Below are 25,924 nucleotides of genomic sequence, written 5' to 3' on the forward strand. Positions count from 1 at the left end.
TATGTTCAAACATGGAATGCTGCCCACTCCTCAGTTGTATTCACACTGTTGCTCTTCTTAGTGTGTACTTGAGTAAGAAACAGTATCTGCAAATAGCTCTATAGACAGACCACAAAGGCCTTTGACCTTCTGTATGGTTCCCCCCAGTTTTCCAACTGTGGTGGGAGTGAGCCTTCGGAGCTTAGCCCTGAGGAAGGCCTCACAGATGCCTCTTTGCTTTCACTGGATCCTTCTCAGGGTTGCTGTGTTTTTCAACTTCCCCCATCTCCCATTTTGTTTCTCTCTTTCCTTGAGAGGATCCTGTTTATTTTCCAGCTTTGGGGATTCAGCAGTTACATCCATGCATCCATTCATGGAGCACCTATGGGGAACGTAAAGACTATACAGCCAGCTTGCCTTCCTTCCTTCCTTCCTTCCTTCCTTCCTTCCTTCCTTCCTTCCTTCCTTCCTTCCTCCCTCCCTCCCTCCCTCCCTCCCTCCCTCCCTCCCTCCCTCTCTTCCTTTTTCTTTTTCTGCCAGTCCGGAGGCTTGCACTCAGGGCCTGAGCACTGTCCCTGGCTTCTTTTTGCTCAAGGCTAGCACTCTACCACTTGAGCCACAGCACCCCTTCTGGCTTTTTCTGTATATGTGGTGCTGAAGAATCAAACCCAGGGCTTTGTGCATGCTATGCAAGCACTCTAGCATTAGGCCACATTCCCAGCCCCCAAGCGAGTTTCTTGTACAGAATGGGTAGACTAGGCAGCTGCCCTGAGCATAGGGAAGTGAACTAGAGTTGGTCCTTAGGGGATGATGTCCTTCAGAGGGACTGAGCATAACGGGTGCTATGAGTCTCATCATCACTGTCATCTTCTTGGGTGGGGGGTTGGGAGGAACTCACTTTGTTGCTCAGATTGGCCTTCAAGCATTCCTTCTGCCTCTGCCCCTGGAACAGCTTGCACTACAGGTTACTGTTCCAATGCAGTCACTGCTGTCTTTATCAGAAACCATGGCGCAGGTCTCCAGCAGAGCACAACCATTTATGCTGGCTGGTTCAGACTTTCCTGAAGGCTTAGGAAAAGGAGCTCACACACCAGGGAGAGTTGGAGCTAGAAGATGGTAGGGAAAGATGAAAACTTTATGTTTGTACTAGCAGTGCTACTATTTTATGAAAAAATTTCACTTCTTACATGTATGGATATAAGTTTTCTTTTTTCCTCCAAAGGCTCATTCTATTGTTTCATGACTTACAAATTAAAAGTGCGATTTTGTATGCTTGCACAAGCCCTCTTCCAGTTTGCTCTGGAATGCAGACATTTAACATTAATTTTGTTCAAAGTTATTACTGAGCCATGCACTATGGCTCACACCTGTAATTCTAGTTATTCAGGAGGCAGCAGAAATTGAGAGGATTGTGGGCAAGGCCAGCATGGGCAAAATATTAGTAAAAATAAAAGTTAGTCAATAAGCCAGGCATAGTAGCCTGTGTTATCTGGTCCCACTAAAGCAAAAGGCCATGGATTGGAAGATCTTGATCTGAAGCTAGCCCAAGGCAAAAATACCATACTTATATTACCTTAAAAATAATTTGGGGGGCTGGGAATATGGCCTAGTGGCAAGAGTGCTTACCTCGTATACATGAAGCCTTGGGTTCAATTCCTCAGCACCACATATATAGAAAAAGCCAGAAGTGGTGCTGTGGCTCAAGTGGTAGAGTGCTAGCCTTGAGCAAAAAGAAGCCAAGGACAGTGCTCGGGCCCTGAATTAAGCCCCAGGACTGGCAAACATTTTTTTGGGAAGTGGTGCTATGGCTCAAAGTGGTAGAGCGCCAGCCTTGAGCTGAAGAACTCAGGGACAGTGCCCGGGACCAGAGTTCAAGCCCATCACCAACAGAAAAAATAATTTGTAAGGACAAAAAAAAAGGAAAGGAAAAGGCTGTGAGAATGGTTCAAACAGTAGACCCTCAATTTAAAGTCAAGTATCACCAACAAAATTTCCTCCCATACTCCCCCAAACCAACAACCACCCGAACAGTTATTCATAGTCCATTTGTAGTGATACCTACAATTTTCAGCTACTCAGGGAACATATTAGGAAACAGAAAGCCCAGTATCTTATCTGAAAGATAAAAAAACCTAAAAGAAGGATGTTTGTGCAGCTTAAGTGGTAGAGTACCTGCTTGGTAATGGGAGAACCGAAGTTCAAACCCCAGTACTGCCATAAAAAAGAAGTCACTCATTTCTCTAAAAATTAAGGACTTAAAATCATCAATGGAATTTCTCCCCAGTTGAGGCATATTCTAGTGCCAGAAGCTATAATTTTATTCTAAAGGTTTTTCAGACTTGTCAGGGAAGGTTACAGTTAGATTTATCAGAAATGATTATATGCCATACAGTAATTGTAGGTGGGACAGAGACAAAGAGCACACAATTAGATTTTGAGTTTGAGGATTGTTGCTTCAAATGCTGAATTTTCTGTCACAAATCAAAGATTTATTGTCATATGATCTGATGACTAATGGAAGCTCTGAAGGATTAATTTTTTCCTATTGTTTGACTTTCACATACTTTTTGTTCTTTATATTTCTACATCACTCTATTCCAGTAAGCTTTTACAATTGCCTGTTGTAAAGTAATGGAATTTTATTGGAGAGGGGTGGGTATATTTACATGTACAAAAAGCGGATTTTCATAGACATCAGACAAATCTACCATTCCTCATGGTGATCTTTTCTGTAACTTATAGTTTGTTTATTTATCTGATTTTTGTTCTTTTAAATATACATGTTTATTTAAGGTAATATATATTAGATAAGAAAATAAAGTATTATGTTTATTTAGGACAACAATGCTTTATTTTTAATCATTGTATTATTCTGAATGTTAAAATACTTTAGGGGAAAATATCTTTCATTTCTAAATGTTGAATTTCTACATTTAGAAAGTTCATGGGTTAATTATTTGAAGATACGCTTTTGTTCATGTAAAAGGTATTGGTGTAATTTGTGACCAAGTTTGAATTATCATGCTTCATTGGCTTTAATGACATAACTTACTGTTGTTTTAAACACAGTTTGCTTTTGGTGTAAATGAGATGTTGGGGGTAAAGCTGAAAGTTTACCTTTAGGCACCGAGTTTGAGAAATTCTTTTACAAACATCAGATTTACCTGGTGTTTGTCAGAATTCTGACTTTCTTTCTTTTTTCTTTTTGCATGAAAACATTGTCCATTAAGAATCCCTGGGCATAGCAATTTTTCTCAGCAAGCATCTGAAAGAATCCTATGATATTCAATATGGGAATGGTTAGAAATTTGTTGAATACTCCTTTAATAATTTAGTTTTTACACAATGCTGTCAACTGTTTTTTCACGTGTTGCACTGTATTATCAATTCATAGACAAAGAGGTCTTGGTCTCTAAAGAAAATTTTGTGAGTATTGAGTTTCTGTAACTTTGCTTCTTTACTTTTGGTGGCTTTTAGGAATTGTTTTACGTGGGAATGTATGTATAACAACAGGATCTTTATGTAGAAAATTATATGCTCCACAGCTGTTACCTTTAGTGGCACAAATATTTTTGATGTCACTTTATGTACATCACTGTATTTGCAGAAGAATGGAGGCATCCTAATGACTGATTCTTGCTTATTTTTTAAAATTTAATTTTATTGTCAAGGTGATGTACAAAGAGGTTACAGTTACACATGTAATCTTGTTTATTTTTAATGTGGGATTTATTTATTATGTTGCTGATATGGGGCTTGAACTCAGGGCCTGGGTGCGGTCCTTGAAGTTTTTTGCTTGAGGCTAGCACTCTACCACTTGAGCCAGAGTCCCACTTCCAGCTTTTTGGTGGTTAGTTGGAGGTAAGAGTCTCATGAGATTTTATTGCCCCACCTGACTTTGAACCATGATCTTCAGATCTCAGCCTCCTTGAATAGGCTAGGATTATAGGTGGGATCCACTGGCACCTAACAATATTGGTTTTGTAATCAGTTACCTTTTTTTTTTTGTTGTTGTTATTGGTGCTGACATTTGAACTGAACGCCTGTCCTAAAGAAATACCGCTAGTGAGCACTTGGGCTATACTCACTCTGAAATTGACTTTATTTGGCATACATTAATTGTACAAATGAGGGTTTCATTGTCACAGTTTTAAAAAAAGGTGTGTTAATTGCATCAAGTGGTTTCAGTATGGTATTTCATTATGATATTTCTGTTTTCTTTCTTTCTACTATTGTATTCTGTTTTCTGAAGAACAACCCTGTCTATGGTCCCCTCCTTTCCTTTTTGCTTGAACTCAGGGCCTGGGCTATGTCCCTTATCTCTTTCACTCAAGGCTGGTACTGTACCACTTGAAGCATATTTCCACTTCTGACTTTTTGGTGGTTAATTGGAGATAAGAACTTCACAAGACTTTCTTTCTTAGGCTGGCTTTGAGCCATGATCCTCAGATCTCAGCCTCTTGAGTAGCTAGGATTACAAGTGTGAGCCAGTGGTATCAGGACCCATGTATCCCAGGCTGGCCTTAAACTCTAAATTTTGATCATCCTGCCTCTTCCCTTCTGAGTGCTGGGACTATGGGGATGTGTCATCATGCCCTTAATTGTACAATTGTTCTTTCACAAGAAATATCTGTAATTGTTTATAATTGGTGATAATAAAACACAAGAAAAGAAGGATGCTTCATGTATATTTCTAGAAATTTGAGATTGATGTTAAGTTCTTGGACCTGATAAGAGTCTGTAAATGATGATATTTTGAATTTATTGAAAATGATGTAAGAGACAGGGGAATGAGGGTATGGATCTCAGTTCAAACTTCCCTGAATTTAAAACTAAGAGCTTGGGCTGGAAATATGGCCTAGTGGCAAGATGCTTGCCTTGTATACATGAAGCCCTAGGTTCAGTTCCTCAGCACCACATATATAGAAAATGGCCAGAAGTGGTGCTGTGGCTCAAGTGGCAGAGTGCTAGCCTTGAGCAAAAAAAAAGCCAGTGACAGTGCTCAGGCCCTGAGTTCAAGCCCCAGCACTGGCAACCCCCCCCCCCCAAAAAAAAAAACAAACAAAAAATCAAAACCCAAAACCCCTAAGAGCTTATAAGTTGTTATTGTTGATGTTGTTTGTTTTTGCTTTTGTTTTATCTTTTTGGAAATGCAAAAAGGGGGGCATAGAAGGTAGGGAGAAAGGGTGAACAAATGCAGTCATGTTATTTAATACACATCATGTTAAAAAATCAATTATGCAACTTGTGGGCAGGGATGGGAAGCAGAGTAAAGGAGGGTGAACATTGTTTCAAAAGAAATGTATTTATTACTTGACTTATGGAATTATCCTTCTGAACAACTCCTTTATAATAACAAAATTAAAAAAAAAGAGCTTATAAAATCCAGCTGTTTGAACTTCTAATCCTTCCTTCCTTCCTTCCTTCCTTCCTTCCTTCCTTCCTTCCTTCCTTCCTTCCTTCCTTCCTTCTTTCCTTCCTTCCTTTTTGCCAGTCCTGGAGCTTGGACTCAGGGCCTGAGCACTGTCCCTGGCTTCTTTTTGCTCAAGGCTAGCACTCTACCACTTGAGCCACAGAACCACTTATGGCTTTTTCTGTTTATGCAGTGCTGAGGAATTGAACCCAGGGCTTCATGTATTCTAGGCAAGCACTCTACCATTAAGCCACATTCCCTAAATCTTCATATATTTTTTAGTAAAAAAATGTACAATTAATGAATAATATTCTGTTACTTGAAAAATACCAAATTCAGCTGAGCTTTTCAACAATACAAAGAAACAGTGGCCTTATTTATTTATTGTTGATTATGGGGCATGAAATGGGGGCCTGGGTGCTGTCTCTGAGCTCCTTTTCTCAAGGCTTTTCTCTATCATTTGAGATATACTGCCACTTCTGGTTTTCTAGTGGTAAATTGGAGCCTGGGGTTGGCTTCGAACTGTGATCCTCCTAAGTAGCTAGGGTTTCAAGTGTGAGCCACCAGTGCTTGGCTAAATTTATTGCTACTGTATGATAGCAGAGTTTACTTACATTTATGTAGGTGGTAAAGTTAGTTGACAAATGAGATTTATATAGGATTTTCCATAAAGAAGCTGAATTTAGATTGTTTAAGTTCTTTGAAATCAGGACTTTGGCATCAAAATCAAAAGGCAGTTTGGTAAAGATTAAAGTAAATGAGAATTATTGGGTTGAAGGCAGGCTGAGGTGGAACACCAGCCAAAGAGCAAAAGCAAAAATCAGATAGTGGATTTGACGCCCTGTCTTGTACAAAAACAAAACAAAAAGAATTATCCTCCAAGATATATTTAAAAACTGAAGAGCAGACAGACAGAACTTCTTGTGTCCAATCATTCACCCTCTAGCTGATGCTTTCTGATTCAGTTCTCTTTCTCTACTTTTTCTGTTCAGTCATCCAGCTTCAATGTACTGAAGCCTCCCCATGAAGTTCTCAAACTGTTTCTTTTCCTTTTCCTCATTAGATCGTAAGTATGTACAAAGCAAATTAGAAACATTTCAGTCAGAGTATGCTTGTGTACTACATACACAATGCAACAGATAGCATAATGAGTGCCATTCACTCTTGATTTTTCTGAATTTAGTCTAACTTTAAAAAAAAGTATTTCAATCTATAGAATACAGTTATGGGCAACAAGTCACTCTTAATTGTGTTCCCTAAGAAATGAAAGTCTTATTCACATCTTAATGTCTTTGAGATTAAGAGGTATTTAATAAGGGTTAAAAGAAGCCATTCATGGAGGAGAGAGAAGTATAGCAGTGCTATGGTGACTGTTTATATGTATACAATACTCGCATTGTGTCAGAGATGGTTGTTCATTTTCCACCTCTCTTATTTGCCTTGGTAATAACACAGTTGGATTTTAATTTAAATTGGACTCCGATAGATACTTTTCACTGTGAAATTGTATTTTACAGTTTTCCTTATCCTAGTATATTTGCTAGTGAAGTTTTTACAGGATTGTAATGGTGGGAAACTCTGTAGGCATTTGGGCAGATAGGGAAAGAGTGGATCAGACTCACTTTTGACCAGAATCTGGCTTTCTTTGTATGGTTAAGAATATAGGTGAATGTTCTAAGGAGCAGGGGTATGTCAATATGCCATATTGTTGGTTGCTATGTAGATCTTAGCCATGTGGCCTGAGACCAATCAGTGGAGTCTCAGTCAGCCAAGGAACATTTTTGTGATCTTTCATTGTGCTGAATAAACCTTTTCATTATGCCACAGCATATTTAACAAAGGTTTGGCAGTACAGAAAGCAGAAATACTGATGGAGTAGTTAAAGAAATGTAGCGAAGGTGCTGGCTTCATTTATGAGTGGTGGAAAGTTAAATTTTGAATAGTCATTGTGTGTTATGGGGTTTGCTGACAGGAAAAAATGGCTGTGACCCATGACCAATAGGCCTTTTAGTTCTTTGCTAGAGTTTAAGCTAGCCATTTTTCTGTGACCTTGTGTTTTAGTCATATGCAACATAGAAGGAAACCTCTTAAAAGTCTCCAGAACTTCCTAAAAAGCACTATAAGCTGGAGACCCCCGCTTTACCTGATCCTGTGTTACAGGGGGCCATTGCATTTTAAAATTGTGACACAGTTGTGTTTTTTGTGTAGGTATAAAAATTTATCATTTTCATCTTAGTGGTTTTGCATGTCTGTTTGTTTGTTTCTTCATTTATTTTCATGATACTAGGGTTTAAACTTAGGGCAATGCACTTATTAGGTAAGATGTTACCACTTCAGTCATACCTCAGTGACATTTCAATTAATAAATGTTTTCTCTATTAGGTCTGATACTAGGCTTTAGGGGAATCCTTTTGCCTAAGAAACCTTGTTCATATCAATAATTAGTAAGATGCTTGTTCATGCCTGATTTCTCTCTTGTAGCCAAGAGAATGCTTTGTTTATCTCTGTTGACTGGTTTGAAGCTGACTAAGTGACAATCCTTCCCTAGGGGTATTGTCAAAAAATTATAATCTTTTTTTTGAAGATTATTTTAAAGACTTCTGAATTAACATTTTAATCTCTTTTTTTGGCATCTAAAAGTCTGTCTCAGTTTATTTAGAGTACAGTTTATTTCCTTTCTCCCAGGGAAGCTTATTTCAGGCATTTGGGGGAAAAAACCCCAGAGTAATAGCATATTTGTTTGTAGTCTTTGTGATGAAAGATACCTGGTTGGAGATCTAAAGCTATATAAATAGAATTGCCTCAGCTGTGGCGAGTAGAAGAACTTTTGTCTTATATCTCCATCCCCCCCAAATTCTTTCTCCAGTAGATTAGGCAGATGACACACCAAGAACCCATGTTGTAGACCTTTGAAACTATCAAAGACCAGGACTGAGATCCCACCCAGCAGTACTTGGGGGGAAGGTATACTTTGCAAGCCAAGGCCGTGCACTGGCAGCAACTGCCAATGTGGGCTCACTATTTGCATCACCAGTCACCTTTGTGAGTCAAATGGGGTGAGTTGAAAGTTGGTTCAGAGAGCTGGGAGTTATACCCAGTTGAGTGAAAAGCAGGCTATGAGTCAGCATGTCTCTGAGCGACATGGCAGGTACAGCAGATTAAGGCTTAAACCCTGAGTTGCCTAAAGCAGTGACACTGAAACAAACTGAAGGGTAGAGTCCCCAGTGACCTGGAGTCAAGAAGAAAACCAAGCCCAACATGGAAATGATACTTTCTGTTTACTACTTATGCTTGCAGGCTTGCAGGGGGTGGGGGGTGTCAAAGTTAGCACCTTGAAAATGCCAGGTTGATAATCTGTCACTGAGCCAAATTTCCACATTAGAGAACCACTGCTGGCCAAACTTGTTTAGACTTAAAACATTCTCCACAGACAGACTATCAGTCAAACAATAGCAAGGAAATATTTTTTCTGTGTTTTGGAAGTGGAATCTACCTTTATTAATAAGAAAGAATTAGTGATTGTTCTTGCTTTGTTTTTTCTTTGTTGCAGTTCTGGTGCTTTACTTTCTTCTGTTGTGTATTGTGTATATTTTAATGTTTCCTTCCCTCCCTTTCTTCCTTTCTTCCTATGAAGGTTTCAACTCGGGATATAGTTCAGCTGGTGCTCTACTACGTGAGCCATACCTCCAGCTCAGCCTTTTGCCAGCTAATTGTAGGTGTTGTCTTGTGAACCCTTTTGCCCAAGCTAGCCTCAAATCTTAGTCCCCAGATGTCAGCCTTCTGAGTGGCTAGGATTATAAGCTTGAGCCACTGGCTCCTGGCTTTCTTGCTATTATTCCTAGCACCTTCACAATGTACACTTTTCCCCTCTATATCTCGCTACTTATGTTTTCTTTTTCCTAGCTCCCTTCTTTTTTGTTAATTAGTAACGCCAATATGTTTGAAAAGTTTAAACTACTAGTTTATTCTCTAAGTAAATCCTTTTCTTTTTAAACTCATTTGGATTAATGTTTACATTTTTAGCTATATTTAAATAACTAATTTGCGATGTTACTATTTTCTCATTTCTGTGTGACAGTGGAAGAGAATCCAACATACATCAGATGTTCTGATTTCAATATAGAAACACAAATAGTATAAAAAAGGCAATGTGACTTCTCCAAAAGTCCATAACAGTTTAGCAATCCTGTCCAGAGAGATTAAAATGGCTGAAATGCCTCAAAAATAAAGAAAATAAAAATCACCAAGCACTGGTGGCTCACATCTGTAATCCTACCTACTCAGGAAGCTGAGATCTGAGGATTGTGGTTTGAAGCCAGCAGGGCAGAAAAGTCCATTAGACTCTTATCTCCAATAAACTCCTCAGAAAGAGCCAGAAGTGGCACTGTGACATCAGAAAAGATTTAGACAGAAACATGAAATAAGGAAGTCAATTTAAGATCTGTGAAACATGATTTAGAAATCCAGCAAGGAAATTGAAATTCTGGAAGCAAAAGAAACCAACAAGCAATAAATAAATAAAGCCCAGAGAATCTAATTAAAAATTTATAGTAGATATTGGAAGTAGGGAAAGGAAGGGGAACCTCAAAATTCAGAGACAAAGGGTAAAAGGCGAACCAGTGCAGCAACAATACTTACAAAACTATATGCTGTAAACCAATTGTTCAACAGGTTGGGGGGGGATGGGGGAAGGTGGGAGGAAAATGGGGAAGGAGGTAACAAGTTGGATAAGACATGTACTCACTGCCTAACACTGCCTAACATATAAGACTGTAACCCCTCTGTACAATAAATCAATTAAAAATATGTAGTAGAAAATCACTAGTAGACTGGATCAATTAGAATAAAGCCTACTAGGGATTGAGAACAAGTTCAAGGGAATATTACACTCAGTAATAAGGAAAAAACATTAAAATTAAATTCTCTTCAAGATTTCTAGGGTACTACAATATATACTTCATTGGTAAAATTTCCTAGTAAGCACAAGACCCAGAGTTAGAACCACAGTAGTGCTAGTGTGTGTGTGTGTGTGTGTGTGTGTGTGTGTCTGTCTGTCTGTGTCTGTGTCTGTCTCTCTGTCTGTATTCTAGTACATAATTAAGAAGCCATTTAAACCATAGAGTAGAACAAGAAATTAAGAGAGAGTAGAAAACTAATTATTTGAAATTAAAGGAGAAAATTTCATAAATCTAAGGTACAATATGCACATTTAAGTGGAGGCATTTAGAGCTCCAAGTATACATGACTAGAAAAGTACCTCTGCAAGTCACATTATAGTTAACATGCCAAGACTAGATAATAAAAGGAAGGATAGTTAAAACTGCAAGAGAAAAAAATTATGAAAGTAAACCAATCAGAATTATTCCTAGACCTCTTAGCATAAATAGTAAAAGCTAGAAAAGTATGGAATGATAAACTTTAAGCTCCAAAAGAAAACAACAGTCCCCCAAGATTGCTATATCCAGCAAAGTTATCATTTAAAAATGATGGAGAATTCAAAACCTAGCAAAACAAGCCTAAGTTAAAGCAATTCCTGGGCTGGGATGTAGCTCGGTGGCAAAGCGCTTACCTAGCAAGTGCAACGCCCTGGGTTCGATCCCCAGTACCAAAAAAGAAAAGACAAAAAAAAAAAAAAAGCAGTTTAAAGCAATTCCTGACCACTAAGCCAGCATTACAGAAAGTATTTAACTGAACACCTCAGGGGGGGAAAGGGAAAGGGAGAGGAGGGAGGGGAGTATGAGGGACAAGGTAACAAACAGTACAAGAAATGTATCCAATGCCTAATGTATGAAACTGTAACCTCTCTGTACATCAGTTTGATAATAAAAATTTGAAAAAAAAAGAAAGTATTTAAAAGAACATTTCACATAAATGAGATGGAAAGACATCATAAAGATGAATGGAAGGGGAAAATTTCAGGAGAGAAATTTTAATAAAGAAAAGAATGGAACATGCTCAATTCAGTAAAGGGTCTACACTCCTAAGAAGAACAAGAAAGAAGAAAAACTAGTAGAATTCAAATCAACCTGGAACCCCCCCCATAAAATTATAGGAATTGATTGATACTGATTTTTAACTCTTCAGTAAAATGTTGCAAATTGGCTCTTTGAATTAAAAACAAAGATTTGCTGGGCACTAGTCGCTCACACCAGGAGCCTGAGATCTGAGGATCATGGCAGTCCAAAGCCAGCCCAGTCAGGAAAATCCATGAGACCACCAAAAACCCAGAAGTAGTGCTGTGACTTAAAGTGGTAGGGTGCTAGCCTTGAACTGCTCAGGGACAGTGTCCAGGCCCAGAGTTCAAGTCCCATGACCAACCAAAAAAAATTGAAAAATAAAAACAAAGAACAACTATTTATTATACGTAACAAATTCATCTACCAGACAGACACATAACTGAGAGTGAAAGGATGCCAAGATTCTTGTTAGCAAATAGGAGCCAAAGTTAGCCATGCTAAAGAAGGACAACACAGATTAGTAGAGGGAAGAATGAATTAGGAGCATATATCTATTAAAATTTATATGCATAGAACTTTGGTGTACCCCATGCTATAAAACAAATGCCACTGGACATAAAGGTGCAAATAGGACCAGATAGAATGACAGTAGGTGACTTGGGAATATTCACTGTCATTGGTAAGGAGAACTTGATGAAAATAACAGAGATTCTTCAGAGTTAAGCTGTACCATATATCAGATGGATAATATGGTGGGCCTATAGTTATCCATCCAGGAGCTACAGAATAGACATTCTCAGCAGTCTGTAGAACTTTCTCCAAAACAGGTCACATTTTAGATCATAAAGCAATTCTTTTTAAAAAATTACTTTATTGTTATTTTACAGGTAATATACATTTACATGAGTCGGGTCATAAGTATATTACCTTTCACATAGTATCATGTGTTCTTATTCTACCCCATTCTCTCTCTCCTAGCTCCACATGGGAGTTGCATAGTTCACTTTCATCAGTGTCCAACACGCTCCACTGCTGCCCTTTTGACCCTTTTTCCTCTGATTCTGTGCTTTCCCTCCCACCCTCCCATGGATATGCACATGAATACACTGTATATAAAGTGAAGAATACAGAATTATCAGAAAAGAAAAAAAGGTTTTGTTTCCATATCTTTGGGTTTGTTTTAGTATGTGTATAATTTTTTGTAAATATGAAGAGATGCTTAGGCATTATGCCTTTGTGATTCTCTCCTAAGACTTTTGGTCTCACTGTATGTGAGTATCTAGAATCCTATGTAATTTGTCATAGCCCAGTAAGTTTTAGATCTAACTTCTGCATACCAGGGAGAACATGTGCTGTTTGTCTCTCTGAGCTTGTATTACTTACTTGACATGATGTATTCTAGTTACATCCATTTCTCTGCAGATGATAATTATTTTATTCTTTCTAATGGTTGTGTAAAATTCCATTGTACCAGATTTTTTTGATCCACGTGTCTATTGTCAGGCAGCTGGGCTGTTTCCGTATCTTGGCTATTGTGAATAGTGTGGCAGTGAACATGGATGTTCAGGTGTCCTTATCATATCCTGGCTCAAGATGCTCAGGGTAGATGCCAAGGAGTGGTGTGGCTGGGTGATAGAGGTCTATGTTCAGTTTGTTTAGGAGCCTTCCAGACTGCTTTTCAGAGTGGTTGTATTAGTTTACGTCCTCACCAGAATTGTTGTTTGAATTCAAAATGTTAGCCAATCTAACTGGGGTGAGATAGAATCTCAGAGTTGTTTTGGTTTTCGTTTCCTTTATGGCCAGGCACGATGAGCATATCCTCATGTGTTTCTTTGTCATTCTTACCTCTTCTGTAAAGTCTCTTCTTAGCTCCCTTGCCCATTTAGTAACTGGTGTATTAAGTTTGGGAGGAGTTAGTTTCTTGAGATCCTTGTATATGTTGGATATTATGCCTTTGATATATTGCTGGTAAAGCTCTTTTCCCAATTATTTGGCTGTCTTTCTAGTTTAGTAAGTATGTCCTTAGCTGTGCATAAACTTTTTATTTTAATGTAGTCTCACTTGTCGAGTCTCTCTCCTGTCTTTTGTGCCCCTGAGACTCTATTCAAGAAGTTCCTGCCTATACCTATAAATTGTACAGCATAAAGCAATTCTTAACCGATATAAAAACATTAAGATGATTTCCTTGATTTTAATATGTCAAATACTACTAGAAATTAACAGTAAAAGGAATTATGGTAATCACATAAATGTGGACATTGAACAACATAAATGTTGATTAGTGGATCAGTGAAGAAATCAGGTAGAAAATTTAAAAATCATCGAACTCATGAAATGAAAACATAGCTTACCATAACCATTAGGATACAACAAAAACAGTGGTAGTAGTACAGGTTATAGCTATACATATAGCTATGTATATAACCAGCTATACATCCAATAGTCAGAATTGGGGCTCAAAATGTGACTTAATGGTAGAGAACCTGCCTCATGTTTATGAGACTCTTCTATGCCAAAAGTATTACATATGTGGATATGCCTTTGAACTATAATGCTTTTAATATGTATATATAAGTAAAATACCACATTTGATATTATTTTGTAATAGGAATATTATGTAAAAAAAGAGACCCTATTTACACACAGAGAAGACATACTAAAGATATCTTCTAATAAAGCCATATTTTACCAGCAGTTAGGTTGTTAAGCACAGTAACTTAGGATGCTGAAAACTTGTCAGAAATCTTAGCCAGATGCTGGTGGCTTCACCTATCATCCTAGCTATGCAGTAAGCTGAGATCTGAAGATCAGGGTTTGAAGCCACCCCAGACAGACAAATACACAAGTCTCTATTTCTCACCCAGTATGAAGCCATAAATAGAAGTGTGGCTCAAGTGGTAAAGTGCCAGCAGTGAGCCAGAAAGCCAAGGAAGGAACTGAGTTCACGTTTCAGTACCAGTACACCACAACTCAAATTGGAAATCGTTTTTTTTTTTTAAATTTTTATTATCAAACTGATGTACAGAGAGGTTACAGTTTCATACGTTAGGCATTGAATACATTTCTTGTACTGTTTGTTACCTTGTGCACCCCAACCTCTTAGCAAGACCAGATGAGAAGAAATAACAAAGATGGGGCACAAGTTAATGGAACTAAGAGAATGATACAAAGAGTCAACGAAACAGAAGAGTAGGTTCTTTGAAAAGATAAACTGTTTGACAAGCCCTTAGCCAAACTATCCAAAAGAAAGAGAAGACTCAAATTAGTGAATTTTAAGATGAAAAGAATATTTCAGCAAATACTAATTAGGGAATATTTTGAAAAGGTATATTCCAGTTAACTGGAAAATCTAGAAGAGATAAATTTCTAGACATTTATGGCCTACTGAAATTGCAGTAAGAGGATGCAAGTAATATACACATGTCTATAATAAGCAAGGAGATTGAAGCATAATCATCTCCCAACAAGAAATCAGATTGATTCACTGCCAGATTCTACCAGAACTTAATTTTATTCATTTCTGCTGGTACTCAAGTTTGAACTCAGGACCTTGTTTGTACTTGCTCAGCTTTCTCACTTGATGTATGCTCTCCATTTGAGCCATGCTTCTAGCTTTTTGCTGCTTAATTTGAAGATGAAGTCTCTTTTACTTTTCTGCCTACTTTGGTATGAAACTGTGATCCTCCAGATCCAGCCTTCTCAGTAGGTAGGATTATAGATAAGAGCCACCAACACCCAGCATAGAACTTTAAGTAAAACTCAGTGTTCCTCAACCTGTTCTATAAAATAGAAAGTGATGGAATGCCACTAAACTCATTCCATGAAGCCAGTATTTATGTGAAAGCAAAATGGATTAAAAGCGCAGCATATATTTTTTTCTATAATTTCTTTGATGAACATAAATACAAAAGTTCTTGATATCCAAACAACTCACCACATACCATGGTCAAGTTGGCTTAATTCTAGTTAAGTAATGATGGTTTATCATTTATAAATCAATACATTTAATACAGAACATAAAATCAACAGTAGAAAAAAATTGCATAGTCATCATAATAGGTGCAGAAAAAGCTTTTGAGAATATTTGACATACTTTTACAACAAATGTCCCCAGGAAACTAAGGATGTAAAGAATATACTTCAATGTGATAATAGCTATATATGACAAACAGATAATTATACTAAAAAAAACCTGAAACTATTTCCTTTAAAATCAGAAATGATTTTTATTAAATATAATGCTTGAATATTTTTTAGCCAGAATTATAATGCACAAGAAATACAAACAGGAAAAGGGGTAGCTAACATCTCTATTTGCAGATGATAAGATCCTATATTTTAGAGACTTTAATGACTACACCAAAAAAATTTAGACCCTAAAACATTATAGCAAAGTAACAGGATACTTACTCAACATTCAAAAGTCAATAGTAGGGATGGAGGCACCAGTCAGTTGGTAGAGAACTAGCCAGTAAGCAAAAGCTTCAGTACAGAGTTCAAGTTCCAGCCTCAGAGTTAAACAGCAAAAAACCAGTAGCTTTTCTATATAGTAAGGATAGATTAGCTGAGATAGACTGGCTGGAAGATAATCCATTTATAATAGACTTCAAAACTAGAATAAAATACCTTGGCATAATGGGGTTAACGACCTCTACAATTTTAAGTGTGAAGCACTGAAGAATGACCTGAAGAAGGATCTATAGGATGAATTGTGTTCATGGATTGGGAGAATTAATGTTACCTATATGATTACACTACTGAATGAGATCTACAGATTCAGCGCAATCCCTATCAGAATTTCAGTTTTATTCTTTATAGAAATATAAAAATCCTCAAGTTCATACCGAAGCATAAAAGACCTGAAATAGAAAAACAATCTTGAATAAAACAACATATCAAAATACCCGTCCTCAATTTATACTACAGAGCCACAGTAAAATATACCAACATGATACTGACTTATTGAACTAGATTAGAAAACAGAGGAAAAAAAAAAAGGTACTATTACAACCATCTGATTGCCAACACAGGTGCCAAAATTAGATGTTGGAAGACAGTCTCTTCAACAAATGGGTTGTGGAAAATGAATATTCGCATGGATAAGATTGGAAGTAGATTCCTACCTCTCACCTTGTTCAAAAATCATTTCAAACCATCTTAAAACAAGACCTGAAACTTTAAAATTACTATAGCAAAACATAGGCAAAACACTTGAAGATATAGGCACATAATGACTTTCTGAACAGGACACCAAATAGTTCAGGAGATAAGAGCAAGAAATAGGAAATGAGAGTGCATTAAACTAAAAAGCTGCACAGCAAAGGAAATAATTACCAGAACAAAGAGTCAGCTTACAGAATGTGAGAAAATCTTTTCCAGCTATTCATCTCACTAGAGACTTAATTTTCAGAGTATACAAAACATATCAAAAAATTAAACACTTGAAAGAACAAATAATCCAATTAGCAAGTGGAAAAATGAAGTTCAAAAGAAGAACAAATGGCCAATAAATACACGACTGTATGCTCAGCATCCTTAGCTATAAAGGAAATGCTAATAAGAAGCAACACTGAAATTCCGTTTCACCTCTACCCTACCATCAAGGAAAGAAACAACAAATTCTGATAGGATGGAGGAGGAAGAACCCTTGACCACTGCTGGTGGGAATATAATTAGTTCAACCACTGTGGAAATAAGTATGGAATTTTTTTTTTCTCAGACCACATTATGATTTCATCTTAAACTGACCATCATTTGGAAAGTTGGGGTACACACATGAGAAATGTAACTTAGTCTAATCCCAAACACTTCAGCAAGAATTTTAGGTTCTCAGGCTGGAATGTGGCTTGCTGGTAGAGTGTTTGCCTAGCATGCATGAAGCCATGGGTTTGATACCTCAGTACCACATACACAGAAAAAGCCTGAAGTGGCTCTGTGGCTCAGTGGTAGAGTGTTAGCTTTGAGCAAAAGAAGTTTGGAGACAGTGCCCAGGCTCTGAGTTCAAGCCCCAGGACTGGCCAAAAAAAAAAAAGAAGTTCTCTCTCTCATTCATTCTTTTTTTTTTTTTTTTTTTTTTTTGTGCCAGTCCTGGGCCTTGGACTCAGGGCCTGAGCACTGTCCCTGGCTTCTTCCCGCTCAAGGCTAGCACTCTGCCACTTGAGCCACAGCGCCGCTTCTGGCCGTTTTCTGTATATGTGGTGCTGGGGAATCGAACCTAGGGCCTCGTGTATCCGAGGCAGGCACTCTTGCCGCTAGGCTATATCCCCAGCCCCTCATTCATTCTTAGACTTGGAACTTTTATAATAATTGAGTATATCTTGTTAGTAAATGACTATAATATATAGTTGTTTTCAAGGAAGTCACAGATGTTGTTTCTTAAACATAGAGTGTATTTAAGTCTAATTTATGCTAGTTAGGTCATTCTGTTCATATTAAATCATTCTGTGCTTGTTCTTATGGAGTAAGTAGCCTTTAAAGCCTCCAGTTTTTAAAAAACATTAATTTAATTAATTAATTTTTTGTGCCAGTCCTGAGGTTTAAACTCAGGGCCTGTCCCTGTTCCTGAGCACTTGAGCTCAAAGCTAGTGTTCTACCACAGCTCCACTTCCAGCCTTTTGGTGGTTAATGTGAGCTAGGAGACTCATGGACTTTCCTGCCCAGGCTGTCTTTGAACTGTGATCCTCAGATCTCAGCCTCCTGAGTAACTAGGACTATGGATATGAGCCATGGGCACCCATCTCTGCACTTTATTTTTATTTATATAGTTTTTGTACTGCTATGCCTGTTTCAGAGTATTACCTCATTTTATCATCAAGTCAGATCTAACCCCACCTAAAGATTATCAGTTCCCATGTCTTCTCCTAGTCAGATAAGGTTGAGACTCAGTATTTGATGCCTTGTGCATAGTACTCATCCTCCATTTATGGACCTAGAAACTGGAAGACCTCCTTGCTTCCAAAATATAGTGGTGGCACAGGCATTGGGCAACAGACATTCCAATTGAAAGAGGGAGAAAGTAGAAGGACTCGGGAGTCTTAAGCAATTTAAAATCTAGTACAGTAAGTTTCATTAATGTTCAGGGTCTGAGAGCAATCCTCTGCCTTTGGGTATTATATATGTGTGTATATATATATATGAGTATTATATATGTGCGTGTGTGTGTGTGCTTGTGTGTGTGTGTTAGTCTTGGGGTTTGAACTTAAGGCCTGGGCGCTGTTGCTGTTTCTTGAGACTTTTCTCTCAAGTCTAGTGCTCTATCACTTGAGCCACAGCTCTACTTCTGGCCAATCACTAAAAAGTGGTTATTTGGAGATAGGGGTCTCTTGGACTTTTCTGTCTGGGCTGTCTTTGAACCAACCACAGTCCTCAGATCTCAGCCTTCTGAGTAACTAGGATTACAGATATGAGCCATGAGCACCTATTTCTGTATTGTATTTTTATTTATCTATTTTTTGTCTTTTAAAATAATTAAAAAAACATTTTATACAGAGGGGTTACAGTTACATAGGTAAGTTCATGAGTGCATTTCTTTTTGAGCAGTGTTATCGCTTCCCTCATTTTCACCATATATATAAATGTCTGTGTTAGGTGTTGCTGGAATTCCCATTGTGCTGTAGCATGGCTTATTCCTGATAGTCCCAGAACTCAGTGTTCTCTTACTGTAGTCTCTTACTCCAACTTGCAAATCTCAGGTCTACATTTTAAGCCCTTTGATAAATCTTCTGAATCCATTAGGGCCAGAAAAAGTTTGGATTTAAAGATTTCTTAAAAATGGGTAGATACATGTGTAGTAAACTCTTTTACAAGTGAATTCAGGCAAAATATCTTTAATGTGAACATAAACCAAGATTTGCTGCACATACTTAGTGTCATTCTGTTAGAATATGTCCGTGTAAATTCCAAAGAAATGGTTCTGTGTTCTGTATCAATACAGAAAGAAAAGTAATGAATGAGGAAAGTTAGTAAAACTGGTATTTTGGGCCTAGAGATATGGCTCAGAGAAAGAGCGCCTGCTTAAAGTTGGGGGCCTGTGGCTTATGCCTGTAATCTTAGCTATTCAGGAGGCTGAGATATGAGGCTTGTGGTTCAAATCTAAGCCCGTACAGGAAAGTCTGTGAGCCTTATTTCCAATAAACTACTGAAAAAGCTAGAAGTGGTCCTTAGGCTACAGTGGTCGGATATTATTAGCTTTGAGCCAAAGAAGCTCAGGAACAGGCCCTGCATTCTGTGTTCAAGCCCTACAACTGGCATACACACACACACACACACACACACACACACACACACACACACACACAAATAAATAAATAAAGGAATCTGCTCAGCATTCACAGGTCTTGGGTTCTAGCCCCAAACACTGCAAGCAAAAACAAAAACAGTGTTTGGAACTGACTTAAATTGTAGAGAACAAAATACATCTTATCTACTTATAAGGGAAAGAAGGTATCAACAGAAAGGAGTGATCTTGAGGTTGGTAAGTGGATTGATAAGTATATACTTAAAAATTATGAAATGGTAACACCTATGTACAACACCTTGTTAATAAAAATTTTATTTTATAAATCATATATTATGTGGGCATGTGTTTCCAAAGTTTTATTTTAAAGAATATTTTTGTTTTTTCTTCCTTGAAATTCCTGTTTTCTGTGTAGCAGACATGTTTCATTCATGTGTTTAAAAAAAGATTGCTGCCTCTCACCCCAATGAAACTTCCTTAAGAAAATAATTATGTTGAGTTCTTATTATATTAGCATAGAATAGACTGTACCATGATGTTTTTAGACCATTATAGTTTGGGAATATTTAAGATCTTTCAGTTGTGAAGTAATATTGATCTTGAGGGAAAATTATTTTTATTAAACTATAAGCATTAAATTATAATGCTGAACAAGTGGTGATATTTAAGCTTTTTTTTTCTTTTGCAATTATCTGCTGAGATAAAGGATTCTTGGAATGGCTGATATTTCCTTTGCAAATGTATCACAGCCAAGGACAATGTAAATAGAGGTTCTGAGTATCTTTATGGCTTGGACTGTTCTATAGTAGAGGGTTTGGGATTAGTAATAACTACAGCGCATTTTCATCTGTTTTTTTGGCAATTCTGAGTAGCTCATTTTTACCTTTCAAAAAGTTGTCCAATAGCAACTGTTTGTGAAAACAGGCTTTTCTGCCTTTCTGTTCAAATTTCTTATGTCCTCATAAGACCTGTTTTATGGTACCTGAAACTTTTACTTTTTATTTGTTATTTCCCAGGTAAACGCAAAGCACTGAAGTTGAATTTTGCAAATCCGCCAGTCAAGTCTACAGCCAGGTTTACTCTGAATCCCAACACGACAGGAGTCCAAAATCCACATATGTGAGTATTCTCTGTGATAAAATCAAAGGCCCAACTCACATAAACACAATTGTGTTTTATGTTTTTAAGCCCAGGGTTTGTTATTTCTATTTTCTTAGGATTTAGAAATATTATCATTGGGACTTAATTAGAAAATTATTGGTTTTCCATTCTTGAATTGGTAAGTACAGTTTTCCTTTTTAAAAGTTTCCTTGTGGAACAAAGAGCCAAAGAGACAGATGCATTTGTATGATTTTAATACCTCTTACTAAATTTCCTGCGAATACTGCTTATCTTCCTCCTCCCAGACTGCCAGTTAAATGGCAGGTTGTATTTAGCAGATTAAAAGTCCTCCCTCTACAAATCCTCATCACTTACTTGTTGACAAGGTAGATTCCATTCTGAGGAAGTTCAGTTTCTGTAGGATTTTCCAGGTCATAGGAAATTGAAAGTTGTGCCCCTGTCATTGTTACAGGTGTCAGTGACCTTTGGTTATTTGGGTAATGAATGTTTATTAATTAAAGGATAGAAATTATATTGTAGCATCCCACTGGAAATATTGTTAGAAATATGTCTGTGAGTTTACAGGATAATATTTTACATAAACTTCAATTTAAGTGAAGTGATATATTGGAAAATAATTGCTCCTTCCCCTAAACCTGTTATGAAGAGGAAGGCCTTCATTACATTTATGCTCAGATCCATGGAAAGACTTTTTCTCTAATCCTGGGTATTTGGACTATAAAGCAAGCAGTGGACAGTCTGTATTAATGAGCTGTGCAGAGCCAGGCACAGTGGTACACATTAGTAATCCCAGTTATTGCAGACAAAGAGGTAGGTAGATTGTGGTCCAATGCTAGTCCCTGGACAAAACCATGAGACCTTATCTGTAAAGAAAGTAAAAGCAGCACTCCGTATGGTTTGAATGATAAAGCACTTTCCTAGAGGCTGAATTCAATCATTAATTGTGGATATGTCTGTGAAAGAAAACAAAAACTATCACAGAATACATTGTGTTATAAATAATTTTTCAACAATTTGGATGTAAACCTTACTAGGCTTGAAATGGACTTAGTTTTCTCAGAGACTCTTTTATTCTCATTTTCTTTCCATCTGAAGATCGGTATAAATTTTATTTGCAAACGTAACAAGGTGGTACAGTATGCTTTGACAGGAATGCCTGACTATAAATACTTGGTTATCTTTGAACCTTGCCTTGACTAGAAGGGAGTGGTGTACACATTTGAATATACACTCCTGCTTTGACCTGTACATTTAGAATGAAAACAACATTAAATGACCACTGTAGTAACAATTTATTTTACTAGGACTCCAGCTTCTGCAGAAAAAGAGATTGAGAAGATTGCAAGCCCCTGGGAAAAACCTTGAGACCCTATCTGTAAAGAAACTAAGAGTAGAAGAACTGGTTCTGGTTTAGAATCATTCTAGAATAGAATGGTGTTCATAATTCTATTTCTCTTCAGAAACCAGACTTTATACTGTTGGAAACATTTGTATTTATCAAGAAATCTCATATCTTTTAGTTGGTCATAGCATAACTCAAGCAGCAAGAAAATGCTGTTAAAAAAAGCCCTCATTTCTTTTTTCCTAGAATTCCTGTTACCATGGTTACTGGCCAAGCATGAGTTTGAAGCCTAAGAAAAGGTTTACGTAGTAATCATCAAGATGAGCAAATCTCTCTTTTAAAAGCCCTTTAGTAATGAATCACCCAAATTCTTAGGTCTCTCTCTTTATTAATTAATATTATTACTGTATTTTGGCACCAATATGGGGGCATGTACTTAGGATCTGGGGGCGCTTAATTAGCATTTTTGGTCAAGGCTGGTGCTCTACCACTTGAGCCACCTCTGCTTCCTTCTTTTTGGTGCTTAACTGGGGATAAAAGTCTCCTGGACCTTCCTGCCCATGCTGGTTTTGAACCTTGATCCTCAGATCTTTGTCTCCTGAGTAGTGAGAATTACAGGTGTGAGCTACCGGTGCCCAGCTTCAAATATCTTTGAAAAGCTGTTGTAACCAGGGGAATGCTACTGACTTAAATTTAGAACTGGAATGACATTTACATATTTGAAAATGTTCTTTTCTGTTCAGACTCTTCATTTATGGAAAATTCATAGACAAAAATCCATTTTTATCTTTTAAATAAGTAAATAGGGCGAACAAACCCTTTTTTATTCTAAAACTTGAGTTGATTGGGTTTTAAGTCTTATTGTTTAGCTAGTGCTTTATAGTAAGTTTGTAACCACCTCAGTGATCTATTCTGTCTCTTAACAAGTACACAGATGTTTGGGAATGTTACTGGACCAGTGATGCTCCTGGGAGGAGGTCTCCCAAAACCAATAGGCCTCTGCCTCCCTCTCATAGTCATGCTCAGTTCCAGAGCACGAAACTGTATGAGCCAGTGTACAAGGTCAGATAGAAAGCTGCTCTCTCCCTCCTCAAGGTCAGATAGAAAGCTGTTCTCTCTCTCCTCCTTTTTTCTTTTTACTAAATGTTGCAGCTTATGGGGGGAGTTTAAGATTTACAACCAAGAAAATAGTGCCTTTTTACTTTTTTCAAGCTACGAATTAACACAATGTTTATCTCTTGAATTCCTGGCTGCTGTTTCCCATGTCTCATTTTCCCTGAGCTCTCCAGTCTTAGGACATACAGTCAAGAACTCAATGTTTATCCTACACAATAAAGAAACGTGAGGGAGGGATGAGTGAGGATGGTGAAAGGGGTGACATCCATCAAGATGCATTGTATTCCTAAACTGCTTTGTTAATGGCAGCTACTTGAAGACAGTTTAAAAAATCATAAAGCATGGGATTGAGAAATATGAAAAAAATTCAACTAAGAGTTTTTTGGATTTATTGTTACACAGGTCTGTGGTCTGGGCTAGAAATAGGCCATTACTGGAATTGATAGATGATTCTTGTTGTATTTCCAAGGACAGCATATCTCTACTTTCCCAGGCCTGTCATAGGTGTCCTTTTGTTCTCTTCCTTTGTGCTGTGTACCAGAAGCCTAAAAACATCATTGTTGCTGTGTACCCACTGCCTTACGTATGAAACTATAACCCCTCCGCATATCACTTTGACAATAAATAATTACTTAGATAAAAAAGAGAAGTACTTTGCAACTTAGAATCCATTACTTGCTTTTGTGGGAGCTCTGAAGTAAGATATCTCTTGCTATTTATATATATTTTCCTCCTAAAATTTCCATGAGCTTTAGTAGGGTTATAAATGCAAATCTTTATAAATTTTAGGAAAGGAAAGAACGAATAAAGTTATGTCCAGGAACCACTTTCAGATCTAGATGGGCATTCCATTTTTCCTGTGTGAAGGATCCTTTGGAATGCTTTTTAAAAAATGCAAGAGTGCACCAGTAGTTTCTGAGAACCAACAGTTTAAGTGAAGTGCCAAGAAATGACAGCTCAAGAAGTAGAGCATAAGGTAATGCAGACAGAATGTCAAAGGAAAGACAGAGGAGCAAGAGAGGTTAGATAAAGTACTTAGTGAGAAATTTCACCGAGGAGCAAGATTTGAATTGGATTTTGCAAGATTGAGGAGTATAGGGGAAGAGAAGGGAGAATGGCATTTTGATGAGTTAAGTGTAAGTTTGTGGAGCCATGCTTTGATCTGTTTAGTTGTGGCAGAGATATTGCTTACAGATTAGATTGCCTTCTTCTACCTCTCATTGGAAGCTTTTGGCACTAGTTCCGAATTTTTGGTGTTCTGTAACTGTATGAGGATTATCCTAGGTATGGGCCCATGTCTATGTGTAGTAGATGAGCCATTTTATTGTATCTTACTTTCATTGAAAAATGGTACTGGAGTTTGAACTATACCTCCCACATAGCTGATTGTTACAGGCTTGTACCACCATACTGAGCTTGTTGGTTGACATTGAGATCTTGCTATGTTTTTGCCCAACTGTACTCAGTGATCCTCTTGATCTCTGCCTTCTGGGTAACTAGGGTTATCAAATAAAGTCTTTTAGTATAATGATTCATGTATCTGTTTTTAAGACAATTTCTGCTGCTTTCCTTTTGCTCTCTTCCTTTGTGTTGCTGTAGGCAACTAATACAAGTGAAATCAGAAACACAGTTGTTTTGTTACAAGCTCACTGAATGAAATGTCTTCAAGGACTACCCTGTTGCAGTCCATGTCAGAATCTCCTTCTTCTCTGAAGAGTGAATAATAGTTTACTGTATATGCATACAAAATTTTCTTTATCTATTCAACTGTTGATGGACACTTGGGTTATTTTCAGCTTCTGCCTGCAGTAGATAATGCTATTGTGTGTACAGTCTAGTAAAGCTTTTATTATACTTCTGAAAGCTGTAGTTCAATGATATTTAGAGGTCTGTCTGTACTTTTGCTCTGAACTGGAATGGGTGCACTTTAGGACTTCTTCACAATTTGTGAATAGCTGGTTTGATTCCATTTCTGGCATTTCATGTTTTCTTTGTCTTCCTGTCTCCCTCCCCAACCTTTTTTGTTTTATGTGCCAGACATGGGGTTTAAACTTGGGGCCAGGGCACTGCCCCTGAGTGTTTGTGCTCAAGGCTAGTGCTCTACCACTTGAGCTATAGATCCACTCCTGGCTTTCTGGTGGTTAATTGGAGTTAAGAATCTCATGGACTTTCCTGCCTGGGCTGGCTTGGAGCTGTAATTCTAATCTCAGCTTCCTGAGTAGCTAGGATTTACAGGTATGAGCCACCAGTGTCCAGCTTCTCCCCAGCTTTCAATCCTTGGTTTGGTGGAGTGTACTTTCTAAGTCTTCCTGAGAAGAGTTCTGTCTTAATAAGGAAATGTTTTGGGGGTCTTGGAATGTTGGAAACATGTCTTTATCCAACTAATCTTTGAAATAGATTTGTGCTTTTTTTTGGTCATGGGGCTTGAACTCAGCCTGGGCGCTGTTGCTTAGCTCTTTCACTCAAGGCTAGTGCTCTGTCACTTTGAACCACACTTCCACTCTTCTTTTCTGGTGGTAATTTGTACATGAGAGGCTCACAGAATTTCATGGCCAGGCTGGCTTCAAACCATGATCCTCAGATCTCAACCTTCGGAGTAGCTATGATTACAGTCATGAGCCACCATCAGCTGGCAATCAGGTTAGTACTTTTTTGGCTGTTGGAATCTGGAGTAGAATTTTTTTTTTTCAAAATATTGACAGTGTTACTCTAATGATAAATGACTATCATTTCTAAACCTTGATGTGTGACTCACTACT

General features: G+C 37.6%; 1 protein-coding gene across 3 annotated transcripts in view; it reads left to right on the forward strand.

Annotated features, from left to right (window-relative positions):
* Map2k4 (mitogen-activated protein kinase kinase 4) overlaps positions 1-25,924 on the forward strand; it is a 91,994-nt gene that overhangs the window by 13,596 nt on the left and 52,474 nt on the right. For all 3 annotated transcript variants that reach the window (XM_048367198.1, XM_048367199.1, XM_048367200.1), the window contains one exon: positions 20,602-20,704. In XM_048367198.1, coding sequence (XP_048223155.1) covers positions 20,602-20,704 — 103 coding nt within the window. Of the gene's footprint in view, positions 1-20,601; positions 20,705-25,924 lie in introns of those variants that run through there.

This window comes from Perognathus longimembris, chromosome 17, assembly GCF_023159225.1.
Source record: "Perognathus longimembris pacificus isolate PPM17 chromosome 17, ASM2315922v1, whole genome shotgun sequence".
In the NCBI taxonomy this organism is placed as follows: domain Eukaryota; kingdom Metazoa; phylum Chordata; class Mammalia; order Rodentia; family Heteromyidae; genus Perognathus; species Perognathus longimembris.